This window comes from Plectropomus leopardus, chromosome 20 (genome assembly GCF_008729295.1).
Source record: "Plectropomus leopardus isolate mb chromosome 20, YSFRI_Pleo_2.0, whole genome shotgun sequence".
NCBI classification, from domain to species: domain Eukaryota; kingdom Metazoa; phylum Chordata; class Actinopteri; order Perciformes; family Serranidae; genus Plectropomus; species Plectropomus leopardus.
Window position 1 is genome coordinate 10,144,653 of NC_056482.1, and position 15,598 is coordinate 10,160,250.

Below are 15,598 nucleotides of genomic sequence, written 5' to 3' on the forward strand. Positions count from 1 at the left end.
AATATGTCGTCACAAGTAAAAGAATGAAATGAAGTGTCGTTGCCACGCAGCTGTTACACTTGGAAGGAAAATTCTGGTATTCCTTTACATTGTAAGTCAGAAATTACTAAAAAAAAAAAAAAAAGGTCAGTTCAGCTCAGTATGATTGAACTGGCAAGTATAAGAAGTCTCAGAACAGCCCCTTTTAGTGTATCATATTAAAATGTGTTATATAAAATATAGGATTTCATCTTTTTATTGAAGCAAAACATCCCTTAGCAATATGAAAATATGTTTCAGTTGTGAAGAGCTCCTGCAGGAATTTTTGAAGCAGCGTTTTCGTGATGTACTACTTGATGTGGGGCTACTTGTGCACATCTTTTTATACTGTTGGGAAAGTTTGTTTATAACAATGCGTCCTCATTTACAAGATGGTGCTAACAATGACAAAAGTACTGACAGAGCTGGTATTAACATAAGGGGGGAGCGGAGGGAGAGCATCGTGCTTATGCGACAACGATGTTTCACCACTGTGGTATGAGCAAACAGCAAAGCAGCTCTGATTAGCTAGCCAGTGCGGACTAAGCTGGAGTAAGCTGGACTAATTACAGAACAAAAAACAGAAAAGCTCGGATTACAACACACAGAGGTAGTCAGTGGTGTAGTGGTAGTTTTTGCGGTGGGTGTACTTCTGGGTAGATGAGTAAGTTACCGAGGAGGGAAGTGGGAATACTCGCATACATATTTCAATGGCTTTTTGGCTGAGAGGTGGATAAACTGTAAGCAGCCAGAAAAAGTATACATGAGTAAACCCTCCACTACACCACTAGAGGTAGTGTCACTTTGCAATTACTCCATCACATCCTTACATAGCAAAAAGTTTTTGCCACTACATCAATGCTCTGAATGTTGAAGGTTTAAATGTCAGCAAAGAGTCTGATTTAAGATGTTTGGATTGTGAATTTTACATTTATACATGACTGTTTGACAGTAACTTGTCAACAGTCGACTCTCATCCACATCATTTATTTTTATGGATCTTCTGTTTCAGTACGAGGAAACTTTAAGTCCAACACATCAACTCAAACAACACACTCTGAGAAGTTTCATTTTTATTTGACTGAAGTTAAATGAACCACAAAGAGTTGCAGAGAGTGGTGGAATCTTTAACAAAAGTGATATTTTTCTGTCATTCATTAAAAAAAGGACTAATCTTTACTGAGTCAGTGGGAGTGATGGGATCACAGGAGGGAGGAAACACAAGGGAGGAAAAAAAGGCAGAGACAAAAGAAAGGAAATACTAAAAGGATGTGAAGTCTCCGCTTCACTTCTGTCAACTTTTTCTACCTTAGCAGCAGCCCAGATTTACAGACTATTTATATTGCACCGGGTAAGTGCTCCGAATGGAAAAAAAAGAATCACATTCAAGTTAATGACAAAAGACATACACAGGCGACGTGACCTCAGAGTGATCTATAAAGTGCCCTTTAGGTTCAATGGTGTTAGAAAAAGGAGAGAGGAACAAAAAAACATAAAAAAGAAAAAAAAAAGTTTTTCTTCGTAAGAAACGTGCTGCTTTATATTCAGTGGCAATCACAGCTTTTCTCTCAAACAACCGCGCACGCACACAGCTTCATTTTTAGAGTTGTTGATCAGTAATACTTCTGTTAAAGTCATACATATATTTATATATCATGAAAGAACTTAAAATGTGTTTTTTCCAACAATTTACAGCATTATGAACAGCAACAGGCATGAGAATATTAATATAATCAAATGTTTCAGAGAAACGATCTCCAAGTTTTCCCTTCTCGACCGCGAGACCGATTACACGTCCAAATTACTACGATGTAGTCAAAGCAAACACAAGATACAGTTTCATGCTGCTTTCATAGCACTACAATAAAAACCAGTTTATTCAACACATTTGCTATCACCATAACAAATGATATGGATTAATTATTTCCCAGACTAGCCAGATTAACACTTCACACATGTCATATAGAACTGTCAAAATAGTAAACAACATTGTTTATCAGTACAAATACGTTGAGAGTATTTTCCTGCGAGATTTATACCAATGATTTAAAAACAAAAATTCCCATGTTGACAAAAACTATTAAAAAAAAAATCATCTTTGGGGATTCTGTTGTCCCCCGTTCTTGAATCTTACCAGTGGCTAAAAATAAAAAAAAGGAAATTATTCTACAAAAAGGCTGCAGCGGCGATTTCTGATCACACAACATATAGACAAGGCTCTACGGAGGGGTGTGGCCGATTTTCCTGAAATGTGATTGGCTAGCATTCCTAAGGTAATCTGGTGTTGGTCTAAGGATTTGAGAGAGTTGTGATCATAGTGCCATTTGCAGTTTCTTAGAGAAATAGTGCATGTAAGAGCCAAATTAAGGCCATGCTAAGTCCCCTCCACTGAAGGGTGCTTGAATACTGTGCTATAAGTGTACATAGAGGAGCTATTGAAATGCATTAGTGTTTTCCAGCACTGTAGATTTTCACAGGACAAGGGTAGAGAGGAAAGAAACGGCAGATCAGGGGCCAGCTCATTCATCGCTCATGCCTGTGAATAATAGATTTCAGCATTCAAACAGTGCGACTCTCCCGCTCTTCCCCCAGCACCTTTAAGGAGTGACCTACCCACTCTGAAAAGATTTAAAGACGTAGGCATATTGGCTCGACAAATCGCTGTACGATCTCAAACCGCCTGCGCTGTGGAGGTGGCTTACAGTCAGGCTTTACAGTACAACATGCTCGCACAGAACTGCTACAGCAGCTGGTTTGACATCCCTGTGGCTTTTTGTTTTGTTTGTTTATTTTTTTTTATTGTTGGTTGGTTGGATGCAATCAGAGGCTGCAGTTTTTAGTCGACCCCCTCGAAGCCCTGCGCGTTCTCCACGGCCATGAGGAGTTTCTCTCTCAGATCCTCGAATGAGTCGTAAGTGGGCAGATCCAAGCGGTTGAAACTGGGGAGAAACACAATTGATTTGATAGATGATAGAGGCATAGATAGACAGATAGATAGATAGTATCTTTGCTGTGTCTTAGAGAAGCCAAATACAATTTAAAAAAAATCTGAAAACACAAGAAAAAAAAAAAACATTAAAAACACACAAATGCACAATATACAAGAGAAAATAGTGCAAACAGGCATGTTGGAGCAATACATTATATAAATATAAATAAATAATCAAAGCGCATCTTACAAAATAGCACTTTCCCTTAACACAATTATTGTGTGTTCATTGCCTGAACGGCATATGGAATAAAGGACTTCCTATAAATGTTACGACTGTTTTTTGGGACCCTAAATCGACAGCCAGACGGGAGCAGCTCAAACTCTGAGTGTAATGGATGTGAGGCGTCTGCAATTATATGTTTGGCCCTCCTGCGAACAGCACTGTCAAATATATTGCTTGTTTTGCTCTAATTGGCAAATTATAAAAACTTTACATGGTATTTGGTTTTAAAATGCAAAAACAAAAGTATTTGTAGCCATGTGACAGTTATGTCGGCCTGTCGGTCGATGCATCCACTTTAGTCCAGACTAAAATATCTCCTCAGCTACTGGATGGACTGGCATGAAATTAGGTACAAACATTCATGGTTCCCAAATGATGTATCCCAATGATTGTTGTCATCCCCTGACTTTTCTCAAGGGCCTTCATGAGGTTTATATGTGTGGTTTTAAGCAAAATGTTTCAACAATTATTGGATAGTTTGCTATAAATTTGGTATTGGCATTTACTTTGTCGACCCCCTGACTGTTCACATAGTGCTTCCTAGGTTTTTTACTTGTCCAAATCTTTGTTTATAACTAAAATCCTGAAAACTAATGATGCTGACATCAGCTGTTATCTCCATAAAAAAAGATAACTGAGTTATGTATTCAGAATGAGGAGGCAAAGTACAAAATTTTGGTATCACAAGTGTTCTGTAGTATTGACCAGTCAGTTTGAGCGGCAGGTGAACAGTTTGTGGAGAGCAAACAAAGTGATGGGCATTGGTCAAAATGCAATCTGCAAACCATCATTTTATGTATCAGCATGCTTATGCAGATATTCCTTTAAAGAGATTAGTGAAATGACCGGGGCGTGTAAGAGGATGTCTTGGCCCTTCTGGCTACAAATGAACCCCTAATATGCTGGTCCTCGCCATCAGAGGCTAAATCGCCATCAGACCGATAGCTGAGGGGCTACAAGATTACATCAGCTGTACTTTATGTACCACTGTAACTAAGTAAGTGTGTGTGTGTGTGTGTGTGTGTGTGTGTGGTCATTACATACCATGTATGAGCTCTTGGCAATTTATCTGGTGTTCCCCACTGCTCGATGGTGAACAGCTGAGGTCCATTAGAACCTGGCACATAACAAAAAATGATAATAGCTATGATGACACGGCTGAGATAATTATAGACCACACATCTAAGCTCTCAGTAATTTCAACAGATTCAATCATTGCTATAGAAAGAGGACAAAAGAGAGCTTTTGTGAAATTTTGCATTTTATATAAACAACTTATAATATTTTTCATTTGTAGTGATTTAATCTTTTAAAGCTTCATGTAGAATTTTAAATAAAGAAGAAGAAAAGCTAGAATCAAACAAATATATACTGTACATGGATCATATATAAAGAACATTTACACAGTCATAGTATCTTGCATTTCTGGTCATTCCTTATCTGTTTTACACATTTATTTATCTGTATGTGTACAATGATAGTAATTCAATTCTTGGAACTGCAGCTGTTGACTCATCTCTTCTAAGAAAACTATTTTTGTGCCACTGTTACATAAAGCTTAGGCCTCGCAGGTTAAACAGAAAATATATGATTTTAAAGAACGGCTGCTGCTATACACATAGGAAATAAAGGAAACCTGATGACATTTGGCAGGGTAACCTACCATAAAGCTCTGCAAAACCATTCATCGGCACTCGAGACGTTCCTGTGACAAACTGAAGGAGTCGGATCCTCTTTTCAGCATCCATCAACAGGACGACCTGAAAGAGGAAAGATAAAATCTCTCAGTGATGATTAATTATAACATTTTCGCAAAATTTGTTTATCAAACATCAATCATCAGCTCCCAGTAAAGTTATTTATTGGATACTTTCTCATTTTTACAACTTCAACACAGAAAAAGATAAAACATTTTTGACAGCAGCCAAGATTTTTTATCGACAGTTTTACTTTCTAGCATGTGTGTGCAAGCAAAACATTAAATCAGACAGAGAAAAAAAAAAAGTACAAATTCCACCAGAAGCTGTTTGAGCCAGTTCACTTAATCAAATGACATGACACTAATGTCTGTGTGGGTGCAATACACACACACACACATTATGGTTTGTGTGTGTTGTTTGCTGTCTGAGTGTGTTTGCATGCGTGACTGTGTGTGTGTGTATTGAGGCTCAAGTCAAGACAGATGATAACCAGGGCAGCTACTACTTTAGGCTCTTTCATCAGTGCAAACAAGCCTGTTCTTCCAAACAGACTTTGATCTTCAAAAGCGAGGCCAGTAGACTGTCGCAGGCCGGACGCCGAAGGGAAACATGACCGCAACCAACTTTTGTAATCAAATATCCAGTTTCTGTCACTCATACGTGGCAACATGTGGCTGACAGGTAACACCAGGCCTATTCAGCCAGCAGCCTGTGGGCCAACTGTGGCCCACCTATCAGTTATGTTTAAAACAAATACGATTTAAAACCTGAAGAGAAAAAGTCAAGCGACTAACAAACACCGCTACAATAAATCCTCTAAACCAGCAGAGCGCTCCTGTATACTTGGTCTAATTGCCTCCTAACTCCACAACCTGCCAATGAATTTGAAAGGCACATTTTCTTTTTTTTTTCAAATTCACAAAAGCACACATAACCAGAAAACAAAGAACTAGATGCTAGACAAGACGTAATACAAGAGAAGAATAACCAAAGTCTGACATAAGACTTTGCTCCAATAAATATTTAATCAAATTACCACAGAGGTGATGTTTCAAGTGCCATGCTCTTCATCAGAGTTTTTTCTTCTCTTACATTTTCTTTAAAAAAAAAAGCCAAAAGAATACCATTTATCATAGCCCAAAACTTTAAAAAAAATCATTTTCCAATGAGTAAATGGAAAATCCAGGCTTAAAAAAGTAATATTTAAACAAAATCACTTTATTATATATGTCTTATTTAAAATTTAACAAAAAATATACCATTAGCAATAACCAGTGTCTGTAAAAAAATAAAATAAAATAAATTAAATTCAGTACTCCTATATGCAACTGAGAAGCCATGAATGACTTGGCTGAGACCAACAGTCACGTAACAAAAATTCAGTGAAACTTTTCAGTGACAGGAGAAGCCAAGAGAAGTTCTAGATAAAAATTATAAAAATGTAAGTGTAAATTGCAATGTAGGGACATAAACAATGAAAATGCGTCAGTGTGTTGTGCCAAGTATACATAAATAACAAGATTATAGCTCAGGAAGTCTTGGCACAGATACGTATCGGCTACACTTGAACCCCGTGGCCCCCTGGGCCCTTGGCTTCATGAAAATGTGGCCCACTGAACAATGTAGTTAAAAATCCCTGGTTTACACAGAATATTTCTGTGTGAATGATTCACAGACGTACCTTCCAGAACCACTGTATAACAGGGTGGTTGGGACAGTAGCCGTTCTTGTAAACAGTGTGTTGTCTCCAGTCGTTGACGTCGACGTCACCTAGACCGCACATGAGCAGCTACACAGAGACAGAGGGCGAGGGAGAGAGAAAACACTTACAACCATTGCCACTAAGTTAAAATACTTAATGTCACGTAGCATTAAATGTACTGTACTGTACATAAATGCAATAATTGGAGAAGAGAAGTGATTTATTAAAGAATTACTGTTTAGTTTATCAGCCAAACAGAAATGATAAAAAGAAAAGTATACAACAAACTACACAGACTGTGCAGGAGAGGTAAAACCCTAAAGGGCTTATTGTAAACCCTTTTTTCTAGCATTAATATTTTATCCTAAAACTAGGGCTATTTGTTACCCAATATGAAGAGAAAAAAGAAGAAAAAAAGACAAGTTAATAAGAATCCATACTTTACCTCCAGTTCATTTTCATCAAAGATCTTGATGAGATCTATGAGAATCAGCTCAGTGAAGCCCTGAAAATTACACAAATGGGAAATAAAACATCAAAACTTAAGCAACATAATGACAGAACCTCTCAAAAAATAAAGCTACAAATATTCAAAGGAGAGGTTGAAGTTCAGCTGCAGAGGGCCTCGCCAACCCAAAGTCTGAGGTCACATTGCCCCCAAGTGGCTGCCGCATTATTGCACATAAATACCTCCAAGAAGGCGTTCATCTGCTTCTGAACCCGGTTGACGAACCTCCACTGGATGACCAGGCTGTCAAAGAGAGAAAAAATTACCAAAATGTAGATTCATGTATAATAAAGTAGCTTTATAGTAATCATTGCTAAAAAGTTGTGACAGTTCATAAGAAGACAAATTGACGATGTTTTGTGATGTTCTTACTCAATGTATTCCTTTTTGTTCTCGTTGGTGACCACCATGTCTGAGCCGCTGGGCTTCAGGTCAACCTGGTACGTCTGAGGAAAAACAAAACAAAACAAAACAAGGAGCATAAAGTCTCGAACGACCCCAACACCAAACTACATTACTCAATTACTTTACTGCAACAGAAAAAGGTGATTTTGAGCATGCACACCTGTCCAAAGTTGTCCTCGTCAATACAGAACCTAAGGTCCAGCTCGGTGGGATCATTCTCCAGGATCCACTTCAGAGAGTTGTAGTATTCACTGTCCTGCAGGGATTCAACAGAGCACAAAAAAGATTACACAAAAGACAACATTCATTGTTTTTATCTGTGAGATTGACTCAATACTTGTCGAATTTGCATTTATCTACAACCATTCCACTCAAATTCAACTGTTAAAAAAAATGTTTCTTGTATATAAATTAAAATAATCAAAAATTGAAAGCACTGGGATGCCCAGTAGCGCAGTTGATGGAGCGGGCACCCCATGTACAGAAACTATGTCCTTGCTGCAGTGGCTGTGGTTTCGATTCCAGCCTCGGCCCTTTGCTGCATGTCACCACCTCTCTCTCCCCCTTTCAAACTTAAGCTGTCCTATCTCCAATAAACACAAAAAACCCTAAAAATAATAATAATAAATAATAACAATTATAATAATAATAGTAAGAACCTTAAGAGACCTTAGATTTTCTAAATAACCAATCCGTGATTAATTTAGTAGCAATGAGATCTTACCACTGACTCCATGTCTTTAAGGGAGATCTGTTTTCCCAGCATCATCTTGTAGAAAGGTCTGATGAAAAAACCTAAGAAAGAACAAAACAACACTGTGCTGTAATTTATGCAAAATTGTATTTAAAAAAAGCTTAAAAACATCAATAAAAAAATGGTTTCTTATCTGATAATACACATGATAACGTATCAATAAAAAATGCACGTTTTTGTACATTTCTAACATTAAAGACAGGATCCCAGCAGCTTACCGTCTAGTAGTTTTCCATGAAACACAGCCATTCCTGCCACACGTCCGATGAACTTGAAATAGGAGAGGTGATCCTCGTTGCACAGACCAGAGTTGGGATTGATTTGGAGAGTGTAGTTGTCCCTGTAGACATGGGAGGAGAGCACAGAGGAAGAAAGCCATTTCCAGGTTATTCAGCAGTGCTCAAAGCAGTCAGTATGACACAATGGGTTTATTTCTTCATTTCCTTTTTATCACTGGAAAAAAAAAGCAAACAAACCTAATATTTGGACTGAATTTTCAATGTTAGATGTAACTGCAAGCCATGAAAACAGGAAATTTGCAAAGAAAATTGTAACTTTGCTGCTATTTTAATAAAACAAACATTTATTCATTGAAATAATCTTGATTTAATTAAGGTCCTTTTTTTATCATTTCATGAGTTTTAGATGTATCTGCAGCGCTCCTGAGTTGTTTTTTTTTTTATTTATATGATATCCATAGAGCTTTCTATAAACTGTACTTGTACTCTGCTTCTCCTCCTGCAAATTCTGGTCATTTGCTTGAAGCAGCTCTATGTGAAATTTAGAGCACACCAGTTGTCTTCACACGGTTCACAGCATGGAGGAGACTTAGCTGGCGACTAGCAGCTAAAGGTGCTAACTCTATAAACTGCCCTGAACAGCAACAGTGTTGACAGAGCTAACGGTGTTATGCTTCCGTGAGGACGCCGTCCTGATATCAGTGGCAACCACCGTATTAACGCATTGCAAAGCAAAAGCAATGAGTTAAACATCTAGACATACACTTAACATCAGGGTTCCCACACATTTTCCTGGACGAATTTTCAAAGCTTTTCCATAACTTTTCAAGGACCTATAATAATGTTTTTGTACTTGCCCCACTTGCTCGGCATTTTCCAAACATACCACATTTAAATTCTATTCAAACATAATTTCAGCTAGCTGGCATATATGTAGGGAGGGACGAAACGCCAGGAGAAAATGGAAAACTCAAGAGATATAAAGAAAACATGCTGTAAACACAACACACTGATGCATATTAGAGCTAAGTTACGTCGACAGCTGCAGAAAATAAATTTGCCATTATGTCACATTTCATCACACACAACAAAATCTGTGACTTTTCCAAAACTTTCAATAATTTTTACTAATACCAAGCCTTTTACAGGCTTGTAAAATGTAACTGAAAATCCACGACTTTTCCATGTTTAGTGTGTCTGTGGACACCCTGTTACATGCAACATGTGTGGCTGGAGTGGCTTACCACAACAGCTCAGGACGCCGATACTACCCGCTATCTTCACTTAGCAAATATTGTTTTGCTGCTATATTAATGCTCTGAATGTTGCATGCAGTGCCTTCAAAAATCCTCTTTAATGTTGATTAACTACTGCTTTCTATAGCAGATTATTTACATTAATTCATGTTTTTCCCTCCATACCACAGTAACAAAACCCTGCATGATTCACACAGACACTGCTGTTGTTTTGTAGCATCCCACATCTCATTTTCCAAAACATCATTCAAACATTTCATTATATTTAAAGCAGGGTTCAAGGCAATGCGTTTGTAGGAGAGTTTTAATGCATGGAGGAGCAAACAAAGACACAGAAACTTCATGGTGGTTGCTAAGCATCGGCTTTTCATTAAATTGCAGCTGCGCGACGATGTTAAAACTAAATCATTAAAAGTTGCTGCGAAGAATAATCACAATGTGGTTTCATTTAAAAAGTGTTAAGTTTTAATCACACTCTTATTTCTTTTAATGAATCCAACAACATTGATAAAGTTAATTTCTAAATGTCCTTCCCTTTATTTAAGCAAATTTCATTTGTTTTATTAGTTTCTTTTGTTACCTTTGCCCTACAGGACACAAAAGAGAGAGAATCAACAAAGTGATCATCTATTGATGATGATGCCAAAAAAAGGAACAAAACATACGTCACTTTAATTATCCTAACGTTTGCTGTATGTGGGAAGCGCTTGTTCCAGGATGGCTTTTTGAATGAGAGGAAAAGTTAATCAGAGTAAAAGGAAACTTTAACAAGTCTCATAGGGAAACCATACTGTGGCTCTGCCCCTTACTCCACTCCATGGAAAACGCAAAAATATGAGTAGAGGAGGATTTTTCCACGGCTGCAAATACAAAGCATGTTTATTTTACTACATTAGCATTGGCTAACACTATGTCCTGTGTCACATCCTTTTAAATGCCTTTATCTTTTGTAAGATGCAGCTCTGTTAACAAAAAAACAAGTAGACACTTACGTGGCGGAGTATTCAAACAGGCCGTAGTAAGGATTAAACATCTCCTTTGATAAGAGGAAGAACCACTCTCTGGCCACACCGCCGTAGTCGAGTCCTTTCTCTGACTCAAACTCGATCCACAGCCGTGCCTTCAAAACATCGGGCCTCTTCAGGGACATGATTCGACGGTACGACTCCTCGAAAATGTTGTTCCTGTGTAACTTCATCTCGAACCGGTTGGGAATGTCAGCCTGGAACAGATCAGAAAGATAATAAAAGTAAAGTAAATAAAAGTACAAGTAAAGTTAAATAAGGAGGTTGGTAAAGCGAAGGTATGTGAAATACTGACAACAAAGTGATTTAGCAGAGTAACTGCTGCTAACGATGCTCCAAAAATGACTTTATTTTATTGTGTCATTAAGCTTGTGTAGAACCACTTCACTTTCTCATTATTTTATGTAAATTATTTAACAAAGACTTAAAACCCAAATTACAGAATTAATTTTATAACAATCCAAACTGCAGAAAAAGTCCAGGGGGTTGATTATTTTCTGGATGGATTGGAAGCCTATTGAAGTAATTATTACATCTCAAAAATGAAATGTATCTGTTCCTTCTTTGAATCCTACAATGTAGATATTACACTCAGTGTGCTAAAGGGATACTATGCTAATTTTTTCATGTAAATAAACTTTTAAACTTTCCTCCATCTTGCCAATGCCCAGATCTCCCTCTTCATCTGTGTCAGCCAGGATTTTCACTGGCTCTCAAGCTGTTGCTTGACATACAGTGTACTTCTGTATTTTCGTATGCCCGCCACCAAGGACACAAAGAGTACAGCAGCAGATCGAGAGAAAGAGCCGCCCCTCTCTCTCCATCTCTAAAACTCAGGTCAAATTGTCAAACTAGTCAGTGCTGGTAAAATATAAACCAAGATTCTGTTACTGTCCTGTTGATTTCTCACCTAAAATGTCTTCAGAAACCTATTTTAGTGTACTGTTTGGCTGTAATATGGGAATGTATTAATAGGAAGTGGGTCCCATACTGTTTCCAGTACATAAAAAAAAAGGAAGACTGAAAAAACTGATATCAAACAGTAAAACAAAGCATCGCTGATCTAATATAAACCAAGATACTGTAACTGCATTGCATATTTCTCGCTTCAAATGTTTTCAGAAACATGTTTTACTGTACTGCTTAACTGTAATTCCAGATCCATTGTTACCAGCCAGCTGCCATGTTGTTTACAGTGTTAAAACAGACAAGCTCGCATTGCATTACCGACCAGTGGGAGCGTTTTGCTGCACAGTGCATTCTGGTAGTTGTAGGTTTTCTACCGTATTCTGCTGTCCTTTTCCACTATTTTGTCTAGCCATTTTAAAAGTATTTGCGTCTCTCTGCCGTACAGAAGCCTTGATTTATGGAAAAAACATATTTCCAGGAGTGAAATATTTCTTTTATCCATCTATTGACCCTAAACATGCTCCAGCGTAAGACTGAGTGCCAAATCAATGCAAATTAATCTCAACTATATTATTATTACTGTTCACCCAAGATTAGTTCCCTGCATTAGAAAAGAACAGTTCGGAAGAAAAGAGTCAATTAGATTCAGTCTTGCGCTCCACCTACTAAGTGTTAATTAAAAAGAAATTTGAAATGATTGCAATGAATATTTAGCATCCGATAGAACTATCAAACTCAGTCATGCAGTGTCAAGACAGTGTGATGAAAGTTGTATAACAATGCAATCAAGCATAATCAGAGTAGAAGCAAATTACACAAGGAGAAGCAGTGAGGGTTTAGAACAAATTTAGCTTTGCCCTGGTGTTGTTATGCAACGCTTCCTCATTAAGGAAACCCACGGGAAACGGGTCTGTATTTTGAATTTCACTTCTTCTCACCGGTTTCTTCAACTTCTTCCTGAAGTAGTCGTATTTCTGCTTGAACTCTCTGGAGTAGGGAACAGCCTGCACAGAAAACAAACAAAGAAAATGATCAAATGTCCTACTAAATATTTGGCATATGATGTAAATCTTTCAACAAGAGAACTAAATATGCTTTTATTTCTTGTTAAAACACCAAAACACTGCATAGAGTGCAACATGGGGAGTTGGCAACAAGGGAGAACAATATCTGAAGTGGTACACAGAGTGACACAAAGGTGTTGGCATGTTAAGTGACAACCGCAGCGACAAAGTGATTTATCTTTGTTGTGCAAAGACAGTGAGGCTGGTGATAGAGTGTGACAGATAGAACCACAATGTTAAACTTGAAGAACTTGTTGTTATCCGTGTAGCAGCGCTGCCGTGGCAGAGGCTTTCTAAGGAAGTGGGGCGGAAAGAGAAACTACTCACAGGTCCTGTGATAGCCGGACTCTGCAGACGAGGGTCTTCCCACTGCGTGTTCTTTGTATCTGGATGAAAAATATAACACCAAACTTTTTAGGCAACAATAAGATTCACAAAGACTTCAGTGAAATCTAGTGCAGAAATTCTAAATCAATGAATAAATAAGTAATGTGACTGAAAATAATTAGACAACACTTTAAATAATTGATTAATTATTCAATTTATTAAAGGGACAGTTCTCCCAGTTTTTTGGACTCCATGTCGGACAAAACAAGTTATGTGAAGAGGTCACCTTTGGCTTTGGAAAATGTAAAGGGCTCTTTTTCGCCACTTTTTATGGAATAAACAATTAATCCAAGACATAATACCCAGATAAATCTGTGATGAAAATAATTGCTAATTGCTGTGGCTCTTCAACTCTTAGGACTATAAAACTTTAAGGTAAAAAGACACTGTTGCGCTCTATCAGTTAATTTTACAATAAATCTTAAACAGCATGACCTGTCCACTGACTTTCTGCTGTAATGGATGAGGTGCTTTGCCCAGACACTGAAAACTCTGTGGCTGCACCACAACCAATACACAATATAAAAAGTAACTTAGGAGAAAATCAGATAAATGAGACAAACATGACCAAATAAAAGCATGGAGGAAGACAGAAGTCGCCTTACTGTGGTCAATGTAGAAGGTGCGTCCGTCTGAGTGAACTCGTTCCTCCCACCCAGGCTAAAAAAAAAGGATAAGATAAAGAGAAAAAGAGTAAGAAAACGCAAAGTCACCTTTAGACAGCACTATAAAAACAGGCCATGCTCAAATAGTAATTCAAATCCATCCACTTTTTTTTTTCCTTTTTATAATTTATATTTGATTGAACTTGACTGACCGTTAAAAGGCCCAAACACTGACTGCAAGCTCAATCAAACACCATCAAAGGAACTGAAAGGATTTTCTCTCCTATTTGAGTCCAGGTCTGAGATATCAGCAAGGCAGGGATACGACCACAACATAAAAGGTTAATCACCACCAATAGTTCAAACCAGTACACCACCACTGACACGGTGACCACCCAGTACAGTGTCACAGGCCACACACACACACACACACACACACACACTCGTACGGCAACAGCAGTCAGGCAATTAAAACAGTAGATATAGAGTAAAAGGAAAGGGAGAGGGACCGAGTCTGACAGAGTATCGTGTGTGTGTGTGTGTGTGTGTGTGTGTGTGTGTGTGTGTGTGTGTGTGTGTCTACATATGCTGCTACTGAACGAGCGGAGAGGCTACATTGAAAAGCTAATAACGCATGCAGCATACAGCCTTCCTCTAACATACAGCTCCTTTTGTTTCTCTCCCTCCCTCTGCCCCCTTTACTCAACACTGCTCTCTTCCTTCCGTCCCTCTCTGACAAATGCCCGCTGCATCTCGCCTCGTTCCACTTTCCCCCGACTCGTCTATCTGTGCCTCAGACACTGTTACAGGTACACAGACATGGAGCAAGTCCTAAGAGAATGGCGGGGAGCTCCAAATATTAATCATAGAGGGGTTGGTGCAGGGGGAGAGGGTGGGGGCACAGAGAGAGGATGTGGGGTAAAAAAATACTGATGAAAAAGGAAGGGAGAGGTACAATCCATCCATGCCGATCATGAGAGAGAAAAGATAGAAAGAGAGAGATAACAAAAGAAAAAATAAATTAATAAATAAATAAAATAAAGCGCAAGGCTGTCTGCAGGCATTTGACCAGACTGGACCGGACCAGACAGGTAGGTAGGCAGGCAGAGGGAGGGAGGCACCAACCAACCTCCTCTGGTAGGTTCTGCCAAACAGACATGGCCAGGTGTAGAAGAAGTAGCATACATTAGATCCACCAGAACGGAGAGAGAAAAAAGAGAAAGAGGGAGAGAGAACACACACACATGCACACATCACACAAGCCTGTGAGATGTACAAAAGCTACGAAGCTCTGATTATTCAAACAGCTACCTACGGTAACGTTTGGCCCACTCGTTGGGGAGTTTGTCATTGTCAAACAGATAATAGTTGCAGGTGACAGACAGTGTTCACCTCCTAATTAGGGATTATCACTCAGCACCCACACTCTGCTTTCTCATGCTCGCCAGTTACATTCTCACGTTGTTTTTCTAACAGGACTAAAAAGGAAATGTCTGTCTGATCACGAGATCGTGTCTCGTCTTTCTCTGCAAAAGCCACTTCATCACACAGCTCAAGTGCAAACACTGAATTGATCACTGAATTAAACTTTTGTAAACTGACAAAAACGACAAAAACATGAGAAGCCACTGATGGTGCAACGAGGTGATAAAATTCCTTTTTTCCTGTTCATAGTTTATCTGGCTAGACACTTATGGTAATCTTAATAAATTCATTGATTTGGATCACATTATAAAGGACATCCTGGTAAGGGCAAGTTAATAAGTGAGCAAAGCTAAGCAGTAATTGGGAGCTATGAGCTATTTGTGGGC

At 38.4% G+C, this 15,598-nt stretch overlaps 1 protein-coding gene across 5 annotated transcripts in view; it reads right to left on the minus strand.

Annotated features, from left to right (window-relative positions):
• Positions 1–1,084: 1,084 nt before the first annotated feature.
• The window catches only part of nedd4l (NEDD4 like E3 ubiquitin protein ligase), a 58,229-nt gene continuing 43,715 nt past the window's right edge, over positions 1,085–15,598 (minus strand). For all 5 annotated transcript variants that reach the window (XM_042509807.1, XM_042509805.1, XM_042509804.1 and 2 more), the window contains 14 exons: positions 13,788–13,842; positions 13,123–13,181; positions 12,670–12,735; positions 10,790–11,019; positions 8,521–8,642; positions 8,273–8,343; positions 7,709–7,804; positions 7,516–7,589; positions 7,326–7,386; positions 7,081–7,140; positions 6,615–6,722; positions 4,897–4,993; positions 4,278–4,350; positions 1,085–2,957 (listed from right to left, as the gene is read on the minus strand). In XM_042509807.1, the coding sequence (XP_042365741.1) occupies positions 2,855–2,957; positions 4,278–4,350; positions 4,897–4,993; positions 6,615–6,722; positions 7,081–7,140; positions 7,326–7,386; positions 7,516–7,589; positions 7,709–7,804; positions 8,273–8,343; positions 8,521–8,642; positions 10,790–11,019; positions 12,670–12,735; positions 13,123–13,181; positions 13,788–13,842 (1,275 nt within the window). In that variant the 3' untranslated portion in view covers positions 1,085–2,854. The remainder of the gene's footprint in view (positions 2,958–4,277; positions 4,351–4,896; positions 4,994–6,614; positions 6,723–7,080; positions 7,141–7,325; positions 7,387–7,515; positions 7,590–7,708; positions 7,805–8,272; positions 8,344–8,520; positions 8,643–10,789; positions 11,020–12,669; positions 12,736–13,122; positions 13,182–13,787; positions 13,843–15,598) is intronic.